Source organism: Chroicocephalus ridibundus, chromosome 1, assembly GCF_963924245.1.
Source record: "Chroicocephalus ridibundus chromosome 1, bChrRid1.1, whole genome shotgun sequence".
NCBI classification, from domain to species: Eukaryota; Metazoa; Chordata; class Aves; order Charadriiformes; family Laridae; genus Chroicocephalus; species Chroicocephalus ridibundus.
This window is the reverse complement of record NC_086284.1, coordinates 161059318-161077227: the sequence shown is the minus strand read 5'-3', so window position 1 is coordinate 161077227 and position 17910 is coordinate 161059318. Positions and strand designations below refer to the sequence as shown.

Below are 17910 nucleotides of genomic sequence, written 5' to 3'. Positions count from 1 at the left end.
TGGTGTGACAGACAGTTGCCAGACAGTAGAAAGAAACTCCTTGTGCAGGTGATAACATTTCTAAACAGTAAAAGCCTAATTCTCTGTTCTGTAAACAGATTCATGGCCTTACAGACTATTTCAGAACCAGCCCTCATGGGTTTTCTGCAGTAAAGGATAAGAGAGAGTAAAGAAAATTGGCGAGCTATTTTTAAGTCAAAAAGCGATGCCTTCTGGAAAAAATCTTGAGATAACAGGGTAAGGCCTGTACTGAAAAACCAACAAATACAAACCTTTCACTCTTAATGTTCTTAAATGTTCACTCACTGTTCCTCCAACAGGGGAGGTACCAGATAACTGGAGGGTGGCTAATGTGATGCCCATCTACAAGAAGGGTTGGAAGGAGGATCCAGGGAACTACAGGCTTGTCAGCCTGACCTCGATACCAGGAAAGAACATGGAGAGGACCATCTTGAGCGAGCTCTCACGGCAGGTGCAGGGCAGCCAAGGGATCAGGGCCAGCCAGCATTCTCCTGGAGAAGCTGGCAAATCATGGCATAGACAAGTGTACTCTTCACTGGGTAAAACACTGGCTGGATGGCCGTGCCCAGAGGGTTGTGATTAATGGGGTGAAATCCTCTTGGTGGCCGGTCACCAGTGGTGTCCCTCAGGGCTCAGTTTTGGGGACAGTTTTGTTTAACATCTTTATCAATGATCTGGATGAGGGGATTGAGTGCACCCTCAGTAAGTTTGCAGATGACACCAAGCTAGGTGGGATTGTTGATCCGCTTGAGGGTAGGAAGGCTCTACAGAGGGACCTGGACAGGCTGGATCGATGGGCCAAGGCCAACTGTATGAGGTTTAATAAGGCCAAGTGCCGGGTCCTGCATTTTGCTCACAACAATGCCAAGCAACTCTGCAGGCTTGGGGAAGAGTGGCTGGAAAGCTGCCCAGCAGAAAAGGACCTGGGGGTGCTGGTGGACGGCCAGCTTAACGTGAGCCAGCAGTGTGCCCAGGTGGCCAAGAAGGCCCACAGCATTCTGGCTTGGATCAGGAATAGCGTGGCCAGCAGGAGTAGGGAAGTGATTGTGCCTCTGTACTCGGGACTGGTGAGGCCTCACCTCGAGTACTGTGTTCAGTTCTGCACAAGAGGGACATTGAAGCACTGGAGTGTGTCCAGAGGAGAGCTACCAAGCTGGTGAGGGGTCTGGAGACCAGGTCATATGAGGAGAGGCTGAGGGAGCTGGGCATGTTTAGCTTGGAGAAGAGGAGGCTGAGGGGAGACCTCATTGCCCTCTACAACTACCTGAAAGGAGGTTGTAGAGAGGTAGGTGCTGGCCTCTTCTCCCAGGTGAATAATGACAGGACCAGAGGAAATGGTCTGAAGCTGCGGCAGGGGAGGTTTAGATCAGATATTAGGAAGAATTACTTTACTGAAAGAGTGGTCAGGCACTGGAACAGCCTGCCCAGGGAGGTGGTGGAGTCACCATCCCTAGAGGTGTTTAAGAAACGTCTAGATTTGGCACTTCAGGGCATGCTCTAGTGGCAGAGATTGTAGGGGGGGATTTTGTGTGTGTATGGTTGGACTTGATGATCTCAAAGGTCCTTTCCAACCATGAAGATTCTATGATTCTATTGAAAATACAGCAGCTAAAACAACCCTCAAGAAAATCCTGACACCTCATGTAGTCTGATGGACCAGGTGCTACACAAATGGGTGAGAAGTTGTAGACTTGTTCTTTCCATAAGGTAGGGAGCCATTGTCGAGCTGGTCCAAATGAGCATATTGGATTTGTATAGGACAATCTTCCCAGCAGATCTCAAAAAGCTTTAAGCAGGTCAATACCATTATTCTTATCTTACAGCTAGGGAAAATAAAGCATAAAAAGGAGAAATGGCTATTCTGAGATCACCTGGCAGACTGATGCCAGAGACCAGAATGAGATGCAGGTTTTGTGTGTTCTAGCCCAAAGCACTATCGCATTCACATCTTTGCATCTGGTATGAAACTGTTCCAGTCCAATGATGATAGTTAAGTATGGTTGTCCCTAATATACTTGTATACATTTCCAGTAGATAAAGCGTAAGAGATGCTATGTGGGTGGAATACCACGATACCATTGCCTCCTGCCTGTGCCCGCCTTTTGCGGATCTTCCAGCAGAGAGCCCAGCGAGCAGCCTCCTACACTGGGGAAGCACCAGTCGTATGATGTACTAAAGCCCTCCTACAGTGGCACTACTTTTGAACTGTTGCCACATGTCATCTAACACTTCATCTGTGCTGGTTCCTACTGGCTCAGTTTTGTGAGCTGAAATAGTCCTGAAATAGTTACTGACATAATTTCTCAGCATTATAGTAGAGTATAACATGGCATACAGATTAAACAGAACCTCTTTGCAACAGCGCCCTGAAGTTATTCAAACTGTATACAGAATTCACATTTTTGGCAAATTCCTAAATATAGGTATTCTTAAAAGCAGAGGCCCCAGAATAATTTACTATGGTCTCTGCACCTTCTTTTGACTACATGAAAATTCTTTTGTTTCTTGTTAATAATCTCTTCCTGTTCCCAACAACTAAGAAACATACAACTAATTATATTCATTTTTGTTTCAGCTATTCCTTAACACAGGAACACTTTCTATGGTCCAAAATGCTGGGGTTTAGAGTTAAGTCCTCTAAATTCACAAGCTAAATCTACTTCTGGCAACAGAATCTCCACCAGAATGAAAAGATATCTAGGTAATATTTGAAAAGGAAAAAAAAAATAGAAACCGTCAATGACTAGACGTGATTCAGACAGCTAATACATTGATAAGAGATTTACAAGCACCACTCTACTTAAACTGTTAAGCAAGCATTGTCAAGTAATAAATCCGACTTACCTGTGAAGAGCTTCTGTGGTAAGCTGAGTAGTGAAGTGGTCCAGAAATAGCAGTATCATGTGGTAAAGATGGATACTGACTCTGCATTGGATGGGGATGCTGGTTGCTATAGCTGCCATAGTTGTAACTTCCGGTGTATCTGAAATCCATTTAAAAACATTTAGTATGCATAATAATTGTATTAACGCTAATAATTCTATAACTTTTGAGACATACATTTGCACTTTTTTGCATAGAAGAATGATATTTTAAACAACCTTTTAAAAAAAAGATATTTCCCAGCTCAGCTGGGAAGCAGATGCCACTTAGTGAAATGATGTGTTCAGCACGACAAATAGAGAGACTCAGCACGTTTCTCTGTTTGCTTTTAAATTGCAGACTCACTCGTGCGCTTTCTAAGGGGAAAGTGGGTTTCTTTTTTATTATTATTCTATTGCTGTGTTCCTAGTAAATTCCTATTCAGGCTGAGGAAGTATGGCAAGATTTGACTTAAAGAACTACTTTGTGGAATTCAGTATCTCTTTGCACGGGGGTCAGATGTTCCTTTTTTGGGAGGAAGAGGAACGTATTCATTTGCATCTGAAGCACACAACATACAGCTTTAGCAAGCTGACTCAAGAACAGAGTGGGATTTGAGGGTGGAGAACCTGCCTACTTTCTTTTTGCATCCCAACCCCTTGTGTAGGGACAGACAGGGGTAAGGAAGGAGCAGTTTCCTTAGCTACAAGAAACTGCAGGGTCAGTGTTTGTTGGACACCAGTATTTGGGGCACTCACTAGCAGAAGATGTACAAACACTTTCTGCAACGTACCCATCTCTGTGTATCCATACAGATATTTGTTGCTAATTCAGAGCAGTAATTTAAAAGTTCTTAAAATATATGCTATTGAAATGAAAAAAACCCATGATAAATAAACAAACAAGGTAACCAATTCATTGTGAGAGAGAGAAGACAATTATTTGTACAGAGTTACTATTTTTCTGGAAAGTTCAATGTCGTCTTTACACTGGCTACAGTTTAAACTTCTGTTATACTTTTGATCTTATGATGGTGTTCTAGAGATACCATGCCGTGTCTTGTCATGTCTTATACCAGACAAACCAGCAGATTCAAAATGAGAGCAGAGCACCCCCTTGAAAAACATTTTCAGAACATGAGGCCCTATGTCCGTCTTCGTGGTTCAACATTGAGCTCTCGTTCTTACACTCACTTGCGCTAAACTGTGAATATGGGTGATTTCCATAATCTACTTCAGACAAGCTGGTGTTCACATGCTACAGCTTTGATAGTCTGTCTTTGATAGCTATGGAGAGTCAGGGAGAGAGGAATGGCTATGTTATGGAGCTGTTGCACACTGTTTGTGGTAGGCAGACATCATGTGTTTTAATTCCTCCAACACAACAGCAGTGTTTGTACTTCGTGCTTTCTCTAGTCATTAAGGATGCTATGTCCTAGTCTGGAAGCTATTGATCTTGCCTCCTTCATTCAAATACTCATCACTTTTGGCTTCACTTTAATTAATTTAAGCATGAAGTTATAACATTTCTTATCCTAATCTCTATCGTGTACTTTTGGTCCAGGAAGCTTCCTCTTTCTCTCCAACTTCACTGAGGACATGAGAAGGAGATGACCATGCTTCTTCAAGGCTAGTATTCTCCTGCCTATCTGAAAGTGCTTGACCAAGGAACCCTACATCTCTCTAAGAAGAAAGTATACCTGAAAAATCCAACAAAAATATTTTCTGCCAAGTACCATGTCTTACAGTGACTTCTGAACCACATCTATAGCTATTGAGTAGTGAGGATTATACATAGACGGCATGTCTTTGAGGAAGTCCAGCTGGGAACTAGCAGTTACTCTAGAGTCTAACTGCTATGATTCAGAAAGAATGGTCAATTGATCGTACAGAGAATAATGTAAAGTCCTGCATCTGGGGTGGCGTAACTCCTGTGGTGGTAGAGGATGGGGCCATTTGGAGAGAAAGCAGCTTTACTGAAAATTGCCTGGAAGTTCTGGTGGACAAAAAGTTGAACATAAGTCACCAACATGTCCTTCCAACAAAGATGACCAGCTGTATACTGGGATGTATTAGCAGGAGTGTAGACAGCAGGCCTAAAGAGCTGATTATTCCTTTCTATTTGGCACTCAGGAGACCACATGTGGAGTATTGTGTCCCGTTTTCAGCTCTCCACTATAAAAAGGATGTTGAGATACTGGAGCTAGCCTAGCAGAGGGCCATCAAGACAGGTAGGAGACTGAAGCACGTGACTTACAGGAAGAGAACTAGGTTTGTCCAGCCTTAAGAAGAGAGGCAAAGGATGATCTACGACTATCTAACAGAAGGATATAGAACAGGTAGAGCCAAACTCTTCTCAAAGGTACGGTGATAGGGTAAGAGGCAACAGACACAAGTTGGAACAAGGGCAATTCCTTATTCCAAGAGATATTTCCCTCTATTAACACAGATCTTCCATTTACAGTCCTGAGACTCCACAAGTGTGGAGACTAGCACTGTGGATTAAGAAGATGATTTACTGGAGTAAGCTAGAGCAGACTATGAACCTTGTGTTCTTCTCCAGTTTCACAAATCTATGCTTGCTATAAGGCTTGTTTTAATAATGGGGAACAGATCACATAGCCCTTTCTTCATTTCTGGTAACGTGCACTTGGCCTAAATCAATTTTTATTTTACAGGGAGCAGTTTTTATCATTGAACTTACATTTCATTTTCTATAACTGGCCAGAAGCACAAAGAAAATATTTGTACAAATCAATCCAACAGTCTATATTTCAGTCTGTAACAGTCTATATCCAAGTCTCTCTTGGGAGCTACTAAGGCTTTATGTTGTTCCAAGGCTTCAGTTCTTAAATGTCTTTAAGTTGTGGAATACTGAAGTATAAAGCGCTCTGGTCTTTCTATCTCAAGGTGCTTTGGAGCCTTTATATTTCATAGAGGATCATCTTTAGGGTGCAAGATTGGCAGGAATCCCAGCAGAACTTCTGCTAGGAAACTTTCAGGCATGCTGGGTGGCTAAGAGTCTGCATTTGGTGTGAAATGCACCTACAGCAGGGGAACGGCTCATGGCCTCCACACTGCTTATACTATCTATTGGGTCCTTTTGCATAGGAGTGAGGCTCAGTCTTTGGTGATACGGCAGCTGCTTGTTCCATTTCTCTTTTCTCCAGAAACCTGGAAATCTTAGTGCAGACTTTGATCTTCTCTCTCTCTTTCTTTCCAGGGCAACCATCTGTTTGAATCTTGCATACAAGGTCTCTTATTTTTTCTTTTCCTCTCTAAAGATATGGTTCTTTAACGCTTTTAAACAAGCTCTGTCTTGAATCTGTGACTGTACCTTTCATAAGAACTATATAATGAGTCTTATGCTTCAGAAGACCATGAGTGAGGTCACTGGATTTCCCTGCAGACATTTCTTCAGGAACATGTGTCTATAGCCTGTCACATTAGACTCAAATCATATAAAAACTGAAATACCAATGTGCTGATTTTGCTGTAGATACAAAATAAGTACAAATTGTAATGATTCAAAAAAAATTATTAGTACTATGTAGAGGGCAAATGAGATCAGGAAATCATTGTGATAGAATCCATTTAAAGACAGATTCACAGAGAGGCCCTATCCCTATGAGCTTACAAAGTTAGTTCCAGAAAAGAAGGCAGATGACACTGAAATGTTTAAAGCATCACCAAAATGTTGCTATCCATATGTCACACATAAAAACAAATGTCAAAAGAATTCAGATTATAGAAGTCTTTGTTGCCTTTCAGAAAAGTCAATTCACCCAGATAAAAAAGTTTCCTCAAATCACCTACCAAAGGCAAGAGATTTCTTTAGTAACAGTGAAACCTCATGTGCGGACACATATATGTATTTATGGCTATATTCACTACCTTACTTTGGTCTGTTCCAATTCTTGCATCCTGTTAGCTCCCAAACCTCCCTGCTACCCTGCTTCTGCCTCCACCAAGCAGTCATATCGCTGGATAGGAGAGGTGTTCCATATCTCCATATCCAGGTTTCTGCAAGAAGGCCTTAGCAATGACATTTCAACAGAAATCCAAAGCTGTCCACATCCAAGAGGAGAGGAGATTCAGGGTTCAAATTAATCTACTGTCACCTTGCCAAACAGTATACAATCTTCCACACTGGGAAAGCACTTTTGCAATGGGACTGAGGAACTCAGTAAAGTCTTTTGAACATCTTGCTTCATGTCAGCATCTGGGCACTTGCTGATCTTCCTATGTGCCTGGCATTTCGCCATCGATTATTTTGTGATTGCTTCTTTTTAGTTATGGTTATCTATGAGTTATACACTTACTCAAATAAGGATGGCACAGAAGAAGTATTGCTTGCTGAAAAGAGCACTGAGAGACTTTGTCTGAGTTTCTGAAGCTTTCCATGATCAAATATTGTTATGTAATTCTCTACTGTAATTATTTTTATTGAGAGCCTTGAGCAAATTTTAGTGATGGAGATTAGATTATGGTGAGAATGTGGCTATTTTTTTCTAACTTTGGACATCTTTTATTTGCAGGTTTACAGTAGTCATAGAATCATTGAGGTTGGAAGAGACCTCTGGAGATTGTTTAATCTAACCCCCATGCTCAAAGCAGGATCCATTAGAGCAGGCTACCCAGGATCGTGCCTAGATGGAGTTTGAATATCAGTATGGATGGAGACTCCATAGCTTCTCTGGGCAACCTGTTCTGGTGTTTGATCACACTTACAGTAAAACAAGTTGGTTGGTTGCTTGTTTAAACAGAATTTCTTGTATTTCAATTTGTGGCCATCATCTCTTGTCCTGTAACTGGATACCACTGAGAAGAATCTGTCTCCATCTTCTTTACATCCCCCACCAGGTATTTATACATCCTGGTAAGACCCCCCCTGAGCCCTCTCCTCCTGAGGCTAAACAATCCCAGCTCGCTCAGCCTGTCTTTGTATGGCAGATGCTCCAGTTCTGTAATCATCTAAGTGTCTCTTTTCTGGACTCACTCTAGCATGCCTGTGTCTGACAGTAGGGAGCACAGAATTAGATCGAGTGCTCCAGATGTGGTCTCAGCAGTGCTGAGCAGAGAAGGATCACCTCTCCTCAGGCATGGTATAGTAGGATAGTTCTTTGGACATGTCTAGCCTTTGGGATAGAACGTAGCACAGGAAAACCGGAATCAGAGAAGAAATCTAGCAAAGCTTTCACTTTTGTAAAATACTCTCCAGGCCTACTATGTTTTTGAATAGAATTAAATGAGATTATAAAACTGAGACATAATATAAGTGTACAACAATAACAACAGACAAAGAATAATGATACCAGCATCTTTGCAATACAGACTTACCACATCAAAAAGCAGATTTCACTGCATTTCCAAAAAAACCCTTAGCATAGGTTCGTCCAAAAACCACAAAAAAGCCCAAGACACTGGGAAATAACTTACCCGTGTTCTTCTCTGTGGGGATAAACAGGTATCCGGTGTGTGACAGATGATGATGGCACATGCGGACTTCTCATGCAGGGCAGCTGCTGGGAATTTTCAGCAGGTGACCCAGCAGCTGTTGTCACAGTGTAGGTGAGTGACCACGTATAGGATTGCATAGCTCCTGCAGACAAACAAGCATTAAAGGAATACAGCTAACATGGGCGTTCGTTCATACAGGTGTTATGCTTTGAGATGGTTACAAGAAAGCAACCTTACAGGCACTGATAATGGAAACAGCATCAACCAAAGTGAACAGTCATGTCTGAGGCATAAATAAAAATACAGATAGATCAGCTGGAATATGCAAAGACCCAAAGGTAAGAGACATATCTGGATTAGCTCAGACTGAACTTTCAGTGTGGTATTGTAATTTGAGGCTATCATTTTTCAGAAAAACAGGGATAGGACTTAGAGGAACACCAGTGCGAATATTTCTCAGGTACGATGCACCAAACCCTGAGGTCTCCCTCACGTGGAGTGGGCTGCTGGCCTGTTTAGCTCTGAGGCTGATCAGGCCTGGAGTGAGGCAGGAAGCATGATCAGAACAATGAAGGATTAGAAAAAGACGGGTGTTACACAAATACATTTCTTGAACATTTTTGCAGTTTGTATCCGTTCCACCAAACTAGGTACCAGCCTTTGTAGTGGCAACATGGTGGTAGATCTCCAAATTGTAACATATACAGACAGAAATAGCCTAGCCAAAAGAAACATGAATAAGGTTTCTTTCTTCTTTCGAGGCGGCAGGGACTGGACTTAATTTATTTTTTCATGTAGAGCATTTGTGGGAAGAGCAAAGCAAAGAAGTGGGTTTCCCATTTTGCTTGGAAGGTGCTGAGTTTTTTAATCATCCTGATCCCTTCCAGGCAGGAACTCCAGATTCATGAGCCAGCTGCTGAGAAACCTTTGTCCTTTGCACACACCCCTTTCACTCAGGAGGCTGACAGATCCATTGTTCCAGTATAACATAGCTCTTGCTGGAGGTCATGACCATACTGGCTGAGATTACCCTGCAAATGAGGACCAGAACACTAAATTTAACCCAATGTGAACACTAGTTTGGGGGTCTCTGGGCTCTCTTGACTCTTTTTCACTAGCTAAAAGGAATTGCAGGAGGTGACTCGTTTTTTTCAGTGTGGATTCTAGGACTTCCTGTAGTATGAAAAGGCCTAATTCAGAGGGGGAAGTGATTGCATTACCAGGTCTCTGTCCACTCCATGGCTTTGGGGAATGAAAAGCCTATCTCAGATGTGCATAATTTTCTTCAGATGTGTGTGATTTCATTTGGCAAAATCAGACAAATAATTTTTTTAAATGGGAAATGCTTAATTCTGGGACTGAACAAAGGCATTCTGAGCTTCACAAGGCAAATCCAGCTCAAAATATTCCAGCAGGGTGCAATTTGGTGCTCTTATAGTAGAGACATCCTTGGATGTGTTATGGCCAAGGATATTTGTGCTAGGTCTGTTTTCACATGGGTACATTGTCTGTCACTGACCCTTGAATTTTCAGTCTTTCATCTCCTCCCATTGCAGAGGAACACTGAGATCCCTGAGACAGAAGATAAGCTAGCACATCAGTGTTGCTGTGGATATAAGCAGTCATGATTCCTTGAGTTGAGGAAAATGTTTAAGGAAGCCTAGCTTCGCTAGAAAACACAGTTTATGTGGAAAGGGCCAAAAGTACTTACGCAGTCACCAAATAGCTTCATTTGAAAACAAGAGAAAAACTGTTTTGAAAATATCAACAACTTGTCTGTGGAATATTTTGGTGAAACATTTCAATTTCAAAAGGTCAACATATTTTCCTTGTGTTATTTTCCAAAAGAAAATTTGAAACTTTGTTTCAAAACAAGCCTAAATTCAAAAGGCAAGAACAAAGAGAAAAGAAAGAAAAGAAGGACAACAAAGATGGTGAAAAAACCCAAACACTTATTTTTAGGTAACATTAATGGGTTTTTTTCATTTTTTCCCTTTTTGAATTCACCATAAATCAAAAGTTTTATTTTTTCCAAGAAAAATGTTGTCCATTGAGCCAAAAATCTCATGACCTTCCTAGCTCTAACAAGAAGCAGCAATAATAGGGCCAAAAGATCCTTTACATTTTACCAAATATGGTTCATTTGACTGGTCCCAGCCATTGTGACAGCCTCCTTTTTTTTTTTTTTTTTTGAAAAATAGTAGGGATCTTATCTCAGTCAGAGAAAAATGAGTCAGTCCAGCACAGCAAACTGCTTCATGTGCTTCCCATGGGAAGTCCAACTCCTTGTATGAGAGGACTTGGCCACTCCTGGCATTCAAGTCTAACTGGCAGCTACCTCAGTTCAATTTTAAAATAAATGTTTAGGGTGTAACATGCTTTGTGCCTGTCCAGACAAGACAGAAACAAATACAGAGAATAGGTCTTGCACAGGAAGAGTTGTTAATATCTTTGTTGACTTTTCCTAATGAAGAATCGTCCCTAATACTACAGGATAGTACCTCATGCAGCTGCTCTAGGAAATATCAACCTTCTTTTGGAGGTTATGGTTTAGAAACAAATCTATGTTGGGTTTTATTCTGGATTTACAGAATGACAGAAAGCTGTTCAAATAATTTTTTTCAGGATGTTTTTAGGAACCTACAGTTGCCTCACTTCTCTTTGCCTTTGTGGAAGGGATGCCGTTATTTTCAGTGACCTAGTCACAGAGAGGAAGGATAGAAGACGACAACAGATTTGCAGACGTGTATATGTATGTATCGGGTCAGCCAGGATACTGCCAACATTGTGGTGGGTGGAAAAGGAGGAATGAGATAAGTCTGAAAGTTTTTCATAGTTAACTTTTTAATACCCGCCTACGTCCCAGCCCTATATGATTCATTTCCTCCACTGGCTGCAGAATTGAACTCCAGGAGATGAAGTCTCTTTTAGATATGACTGAACCCAACTGAACAGCTTTCTGAAATAAGCAAAAACAATAGAGATGATTGAGCAACATTTTGCTCTGCTTTGTGTTCTGAACATGCAGGGTTTGATTAAAATAGGGAATTTCATTTATTATCACTCCTTTTTCTTTTCTCTTGTAACGAAAAATTTGATTTTGAGGATACTAACCAAGAGGACATCTGACCTGTAGGAGAGCCAAATATAAATGGAACTGTGATCAGTCCAACAACAGCCCTGTTGTCATTGGTGCCATCATGTACACCAGTGCAGAAAACAAAACAAATCAAAACAAAAAACCAAAAACTTGCTTCACGGTGCTGCATTTTATGCTTTATGCTGGAGTAAATGACCACCCAGGTACAAGGAAGACACCCAGCAGCAGTGTGTTATGTCTGATAGTAAGCGGTATTGTCAACCTCAAGCAATCAGAAATATGGAGTCAGACCCCCATTCTGCCCCCTCACAATGAAGAGATTACCTTAACTATCAGCTTTAGAAAACACACAAACCCTTCCATTTGGAGAATCTGGAGAATTGCCTTTTGAAAATGGATCCTTTGACTTTTACACTCTGTAGCTATGAGAATTAAATGCCAATTGTTGAACAAGAGCTGATGCTCTCATACATTCATATGAGTCCAGGAGCTGATGCTTTAGGCAAAAACCAGAAATTTGTTCTACTCACACACACAAATATGAGAGGCGGTAGTTCTGTGTAAGCATCTCCTGTGCCAGATTCCCAGAACTTTAATACCTAGCCTAGACTTGGAAGAACACTGACCTTAAATGACCATGGCTGACCCGAAGACTTATTTCACAAATTAATCTCTTGAAACTAAACAGTAAAAGGCATAGATTAGTTTACTAATATATTAGGAACTAGTTACAATTCTGAGTTCATTTCGGGTTGTCTAAAAACCACTGCATTAGCAAATGAGTAATCACAGCTTTAAGAGGGGCTTTAAGGGAGAATAGCATAGTCAGCCATATAGCTATCACTTTTATTACAATATTGTTGCAGTTTGAACAATCATTAATCTGGCCTTTGTGATTTAGAAAGGACGGAGACTAATTATCCTTTTAAATGTCTAGTAACTTGACAAAAAGTTTTAAATAAAATGTTAGCTGAGCTATGCCAGATGTTTTACCACAGAATGCTATATATAGGATTTACCTTTCTTTTGCTCGGTATTATGTAATTGCAACAGTTTAATTTGCTGGTTTTGTGCTGACCACTGACTGAAGGCAAAAAGGTTAAAATGCAAGTTTAATAGTTAACTTTTATTGCTAATGCCACAAGCAAGAAAGAGTTAATGATGCCTTAAATTGGGGAACTGAGAGCTAGTGGTAACCAATGGAACCAGTTCTCAAGATTTGCCAAGCATTTGCAGTTTTACATTTACCTCATAAAAGACACGTAAGAAAATCAATAGAGTGTACTTTAAATATATCTCTCCAGAACAGAGGTTCCTGTTCCAAAATACTCTGTATATTAATGCAACAAATCTGTATATGGAGCAGATTGATTATATGTAATACATCTTCAGCACTCCTATTTTAAAGTACTGTAATTTTCCTATAGCTGAAACATGGTTGTTATTTTGTATTACTTTATGTGAATGAACGCTGCATTCCACGGTGTAATGATTAGCAAACTAAAAATGTGATCAGTTCATCTACATGATGAACATAGGAAATGGAGGTATTATTAATTGCCCAAATTAAGACCAGGAAATAGCCACATACTTACATTTAATCTTAACCGGACCACTACTTGCATTGACAAATTTGGCTTGTGCTAGGCAAAAATTATTTTCACACTCGCAAAAGTGAGAGCGCACCAGACCATAAGAACAAAATCTAATTCAAAGAAACAAAAGATTTTAAAACAACTAAAAAATGAAAAGCTGGATAAAAAAGAGAGCTAAAATAATGAGAAATAGCTTTCTTGCTAAGAAGTTCTGCTTATGGGAGCAACTACATCAAGTTCCACTGCCCGTACTGTGAGATTACATCCTTCAACCTATGATCCTGCTCAACAAAATGATCCCGTTTCTGGCCGGAGACTTCACACTAGCAGACCTTGGCCTTACCAGGACATAAAAAATTACAGTGAGAGAATAAATCAGATCATAATAAAATACTAAACAACATGAAAACAAAAAGGAATTGCATTTGTAATGTTTGTGTGAGTCCATTCCCTTGCATTACTGGTGGGATTCAGGAGAGATATGTAAGATCCATGCAGTTCCCAGGCCTGCCCAGATCTGTGCCTAAGTCAAGTGAGCTGAAGGTGGCAGCTCAGACAGCTGGCAAATAGGCTATTGCATAAATATGGAGTAAGCTTTGGGTTAATACGTGTGATAGTCACATAGAGTTACAGTCTCCGCAGCCTAAACACAAGTCCCTCAAATCTCCATTCCTGTCAATGCTACTGCAGAGCACGCAGTTCCCAAGTTTTCAGTCTTTTATTTCTGGAGACAGTTCCACATCATTCATACTAAGTTCTGGTTATAACAGCACAACAATCCTTTTGGGCGACAACGTCTACAGAGCAAGTTACCCACAAAATCAACTTTTCAACACTCAAAAATATATACACCACCTCCAGTGTTGCCTGATCCAAAGCAGTGTGCTCACCTGCCGTGTCTAGGAATCATGTGTCTCTTGTCTAACTGTTCTGGGGGTAATACCATCCCATTTCTCTCCTAAATATGGTATTATCTCCAAGAGTGAGAAAACCTTAAGTTTCAAAGTAGGGACAAATGTTCTTAAATCCCTTTCCACCACAACTACGCATTGTGCTTCCCTGTGGCGCCTTTGAAAACATGAAAAACATTTGTCAGAAAGACTTATTAGTCTTTTAGCCACTGCCAAATTCTCCAGTGTGATAAATCATCACTTTCTGACGTTCTTTCAAGAAGGTTTTGTAACTTTTCTAGTGTATCACAAAAGTGATAGTTTCCACATTCTGATTATACACCCATTTCACTGAGGAGCAGCAAAGCTGGAATTTCACTGCCTGGAATGCCTTCTGAAAGTCATTCACATTCTGCCTTTTTTTTCAAAGAGTTAAGAAAATACTGTCTTTAATCATACAGACAGACTGTCCTGCCTACATCCGAAAGGTAATGAGTGAGTTTTACATTGCAGTACGGAAGATGATTGCCCATTTATACAGACCAAACAAGAAGCCAGTTTTGTGCTTATTGGTTTCTAATAATCCTGCCCACAAGTTGAATACCTTTAATCACAGATTTTTAAGCTGTGACCCCACCAGAATACAACCACCTCATGAATTGCCATAACAGAGTATACAATTGAAAATAGGCTTCAGACATGTAATTCTTAGTCTCGAACATTGAAAGATTAAAGTCATCAATGATGTGTAAAACATCCCCAAGAGAAACTCGTGCAATTATTTAAACATATTTGGGTCTCAAATATGTTTAAAGATATCCAATTCACATTTTACCCACCAGAAATTAAGTGGTTCAGGATTTTGAAAACCTCACTAAACCTTAAAATATCTGGCACGTTTCCTTGAAATATATAAAATTTTTCAGAGAGACTGATTGCCCTTGAAGTCATCGAAGATGCTCAAAAGTGCTATATTCATAAATAATTCTTTTGGGGCATTGCTAGAAATATGAAAAATTGGACTGACTTTTAAAACTATTTAGAAATAAAGTGACAGGTCTGCTTTTCTGAAGGCCTCAGCTACTGAACAGATTCTGATATGCTGAGATCTGGGATCTCCTGTTAGGCTTTTGGACTCCAAACATTAGACCTTTTTCATGTTAGTTTGCGTATCACGTTTGGATACAGTGAGAAAGTATAACTGATACTTTAAACAGATATCTGTTTGGGAAGGCTTCTCAACTCTCGAAAGCCAGCATGTCACGGTATCAGGCTCAATGTCAGGTGACCAAGTGCAAAAGCCATCTTTGAGCAGATCCAGCTGCTATAAGCCTACCTACCTGTTGTAGCTGCTATGCCACCGTACTCTGGGGACTGATTGCTGACAGGCGAGGGGGCAGAGGGCACTTCCACTGAGGTGGCAGATTTAGCTGGGGAGAATGGCACTGGGGAGGGAGTTGGAGGAGCTGGTTCACTCAGAATAATTTCTTCTCGTATTTCTGCTGCAGGATGAGAGAAAAATCACCAAACATAGTTAACGGTAGAATCAAGGAACACTGAGAAACTAAAAAAACCCCAACACCTAATGCAAGCGGTTAAGTTCTGTAGGCTGTATTTCAAGAAATGCACAGCAGGAATCACAAATCTTTGAAAGAAATACTTCTATAACATTCATCATTACAACCTTCAGTATACCTTCATAAGACCTCTTAAAGGAAAGTGCTTATTTTCGTGTTGTATAGATGGGTAACTTATGCATAGACACTTAAGGATTATATTCCTGTAATATACTATTAGATATATAAAATTAGGATTCCAGTCTGCATCAGGCACTCCTACTCCTTCAGAGACATTGGAAAGAAACAGGAATCTCCAGGGGTCACGACCTTCTCTCTTCATTGACAGAAGAGGATGACACTCTGGATAGTTCTAGCCGATACAGCTATGTGGAAAGTACGCAGGGATAAGTAACTAGTTTGTCAAAGAACAAGAGGTTATGGCAGGGCAATTAATTAAATCCAGGTCTTTCAACACATAGAAGATATTACCCTAATCACTCAAACGTTCTTCTTCACATAACTCTACAGGGTGGCAAATTAAGCCACAGCTAAAATGAAGAATGGAACTTTCCAAAGATGATAGAGGGTTTAACTTGCTCAAATTAATGGGAGATGCAAGGAAGGCAGATTACTGAGGATCCGTCAGTACAAGGGCTGCCCTGAGCAGGGAGACTAAAGGCAATCTCTGTTCATTTCTATTCCGGCGAGTCAGTGCAGAGTGAGCGGAGCAGGACTCAGAATCTGCTTCTGTACAGCTGCTTAGAACATAAGAGTACCAGAAATGATAGCTGTTTTTTGTCTTTGCTCACTTCTCCCATCTCTCCCTCTTATTTAAATGGTAAAATCCATTAATATCAGTGAATTTGTTTTGTGTTAAACTAGGGTGAAAGAGAGGATCAAGACTGGGTTCACTGAAATACAACGGTGTCTTAGACAGACTAACGGACTTCAAAGGCTCAGTACAAAAATTTCTTACTGAAACACCAAGCGTGTGCTTAGGAATGGCTTCAGACATCCAGGGTTATATGATGAACCAGGCAGGCCTCTCTCAGAATGTATTAACCAGGGGTGCCCCCCTCACAAATGACTTTTTGCAAGTCATGATGGAACTGGAAAACATTTTGCTCCTAGATAAGCCTCACCAGGTTAGATGAGGATAAAGGAATGTCCTAACATAGAAAACAGTGAATCCAGTGGAACAAAACAACAGAAGATGAATGAATGAAAGAACAAACTCACCTGTGCTTCCTTCTCCTTTCATTGCCCTCATTAGTTCATTAGCTCTCTCCTGACAATGGAGTGATTCTAGCAGGTACAATACGTAGTCATCAAACATCAAGTGAATAAGGTGAAAAGACCCTGGTAATAAAGTGAACAAACAAAAAAGCCATTGACTGTCTCAATACACTCACTAAACCAATGATTACGGTATTCAACACAAAGAGTACTGAGTAAGACTGCCTCCATATACTACTGCCACTCTTACTCAAGGTAAGAGAGGTCAAAGCAAAACTGGGGACTAGCAAATTCTGTTCTTTCCTGGGTTTGTACAGGTTTATACAACCAATTATTGTGGTTTAGGGTGCAAGGAGGCTGCCTAGCTGAGAGCTGGGACTTGATGGGAGTTTTCTTCTCCTACATTAGCACCAAAGAATTTAGATAATTACACTACAGGGGAATTGCTTCCTTTTATCTAAAGGACCAGATATAAGTTGCTGTCAGAAGCAGAATCCTGAATTGGCTGTCTTAGCAACATGTCCTGATACAAATGTTATGAACTACCTATGTCATTGGACAAAGAAATGAGACTAATCAATATCAAGGTAGAAATAACCTTTCACATCTCCTGATGGTATATCTCCAGTGCATTGGCTGGACTGGATGAGACATCCATTAACTGCCAAACATGGAGGCATTAGCAGCAATTGTGGATGTCTTCAAGAGAAGGACTTGTGCCAAAGCTTTGCTCTGTCATACTTCTCCTACTACATTATCTTTTCCCAATTATCAGTTTGAATCATATTAGCAGGATAACATTTGGCCTGTTTCTGTGCTTACATCTGAAGATGCTGTGGATATTACCCCTTAACTGCCATGACAGGAATGTGAAAAACTTAAGGGCTAAAGGACGTAAGAAAACAGTATGGTCCAAAGAAACAGAAGTGTTAATACTATTGCACAAGACACTGGTGAAACCTCACTTCGAATATTGCATGTAACTCTAGTCACCCATGTTCAAGAAAAATTAGTACAAGTTGAAACTGGTTTGGAAAAGATTACCATGAGGATGCAGGGAACGGATAATAGATTTTAAATGTCTAAAAATGCACGGCTGGCTTCATTTTGCAGAAAGGAAGTGAATTGCTTCCCATAATTTATAAAGAAGGATACATGTCAGGGATGGTGAAGAAATGTTTGCCCTAG

At 40.6% G+C, this 17910-nt stretch overlaps 1 protein-coding gene across 3 annotated transcripts in view; it reads right to left on the bottom strand.

The window, feature by feature from the left end:
- RFX4 (regulatory factor X4) overlaps window positions 1-17910 on the bottom strand; it is a 99150-nt gene that overhangs the window by 10576 nt on the left and 70664 nt on the right. For 2 of the 3 annotated variants that reach the window (XM_063321222.1, XM_063321200.1), the window contains 4 exons: window positions 16726-16845; window positions 15268-15429; window positions 8322-8484; window positions 2866-3004 (listed from right to left, as the gene is read on the bottom strand). In XM_063321222.1, the coding sequence (XP_063177292.1) occupies window positions 2866-3004; window positions 8322-8484; window positions 15268-15429; window positions 16726-16845 (584 nt within the window). The remainder of the gene's footprint in view (window positions 1-2865; window positions 3005-8321; window positions 8485-15267; window positions 15430-16725; window positions 16846-17910) is intronic. The other variant, XM_063321211.1, reaches the window with a different exon arrangement.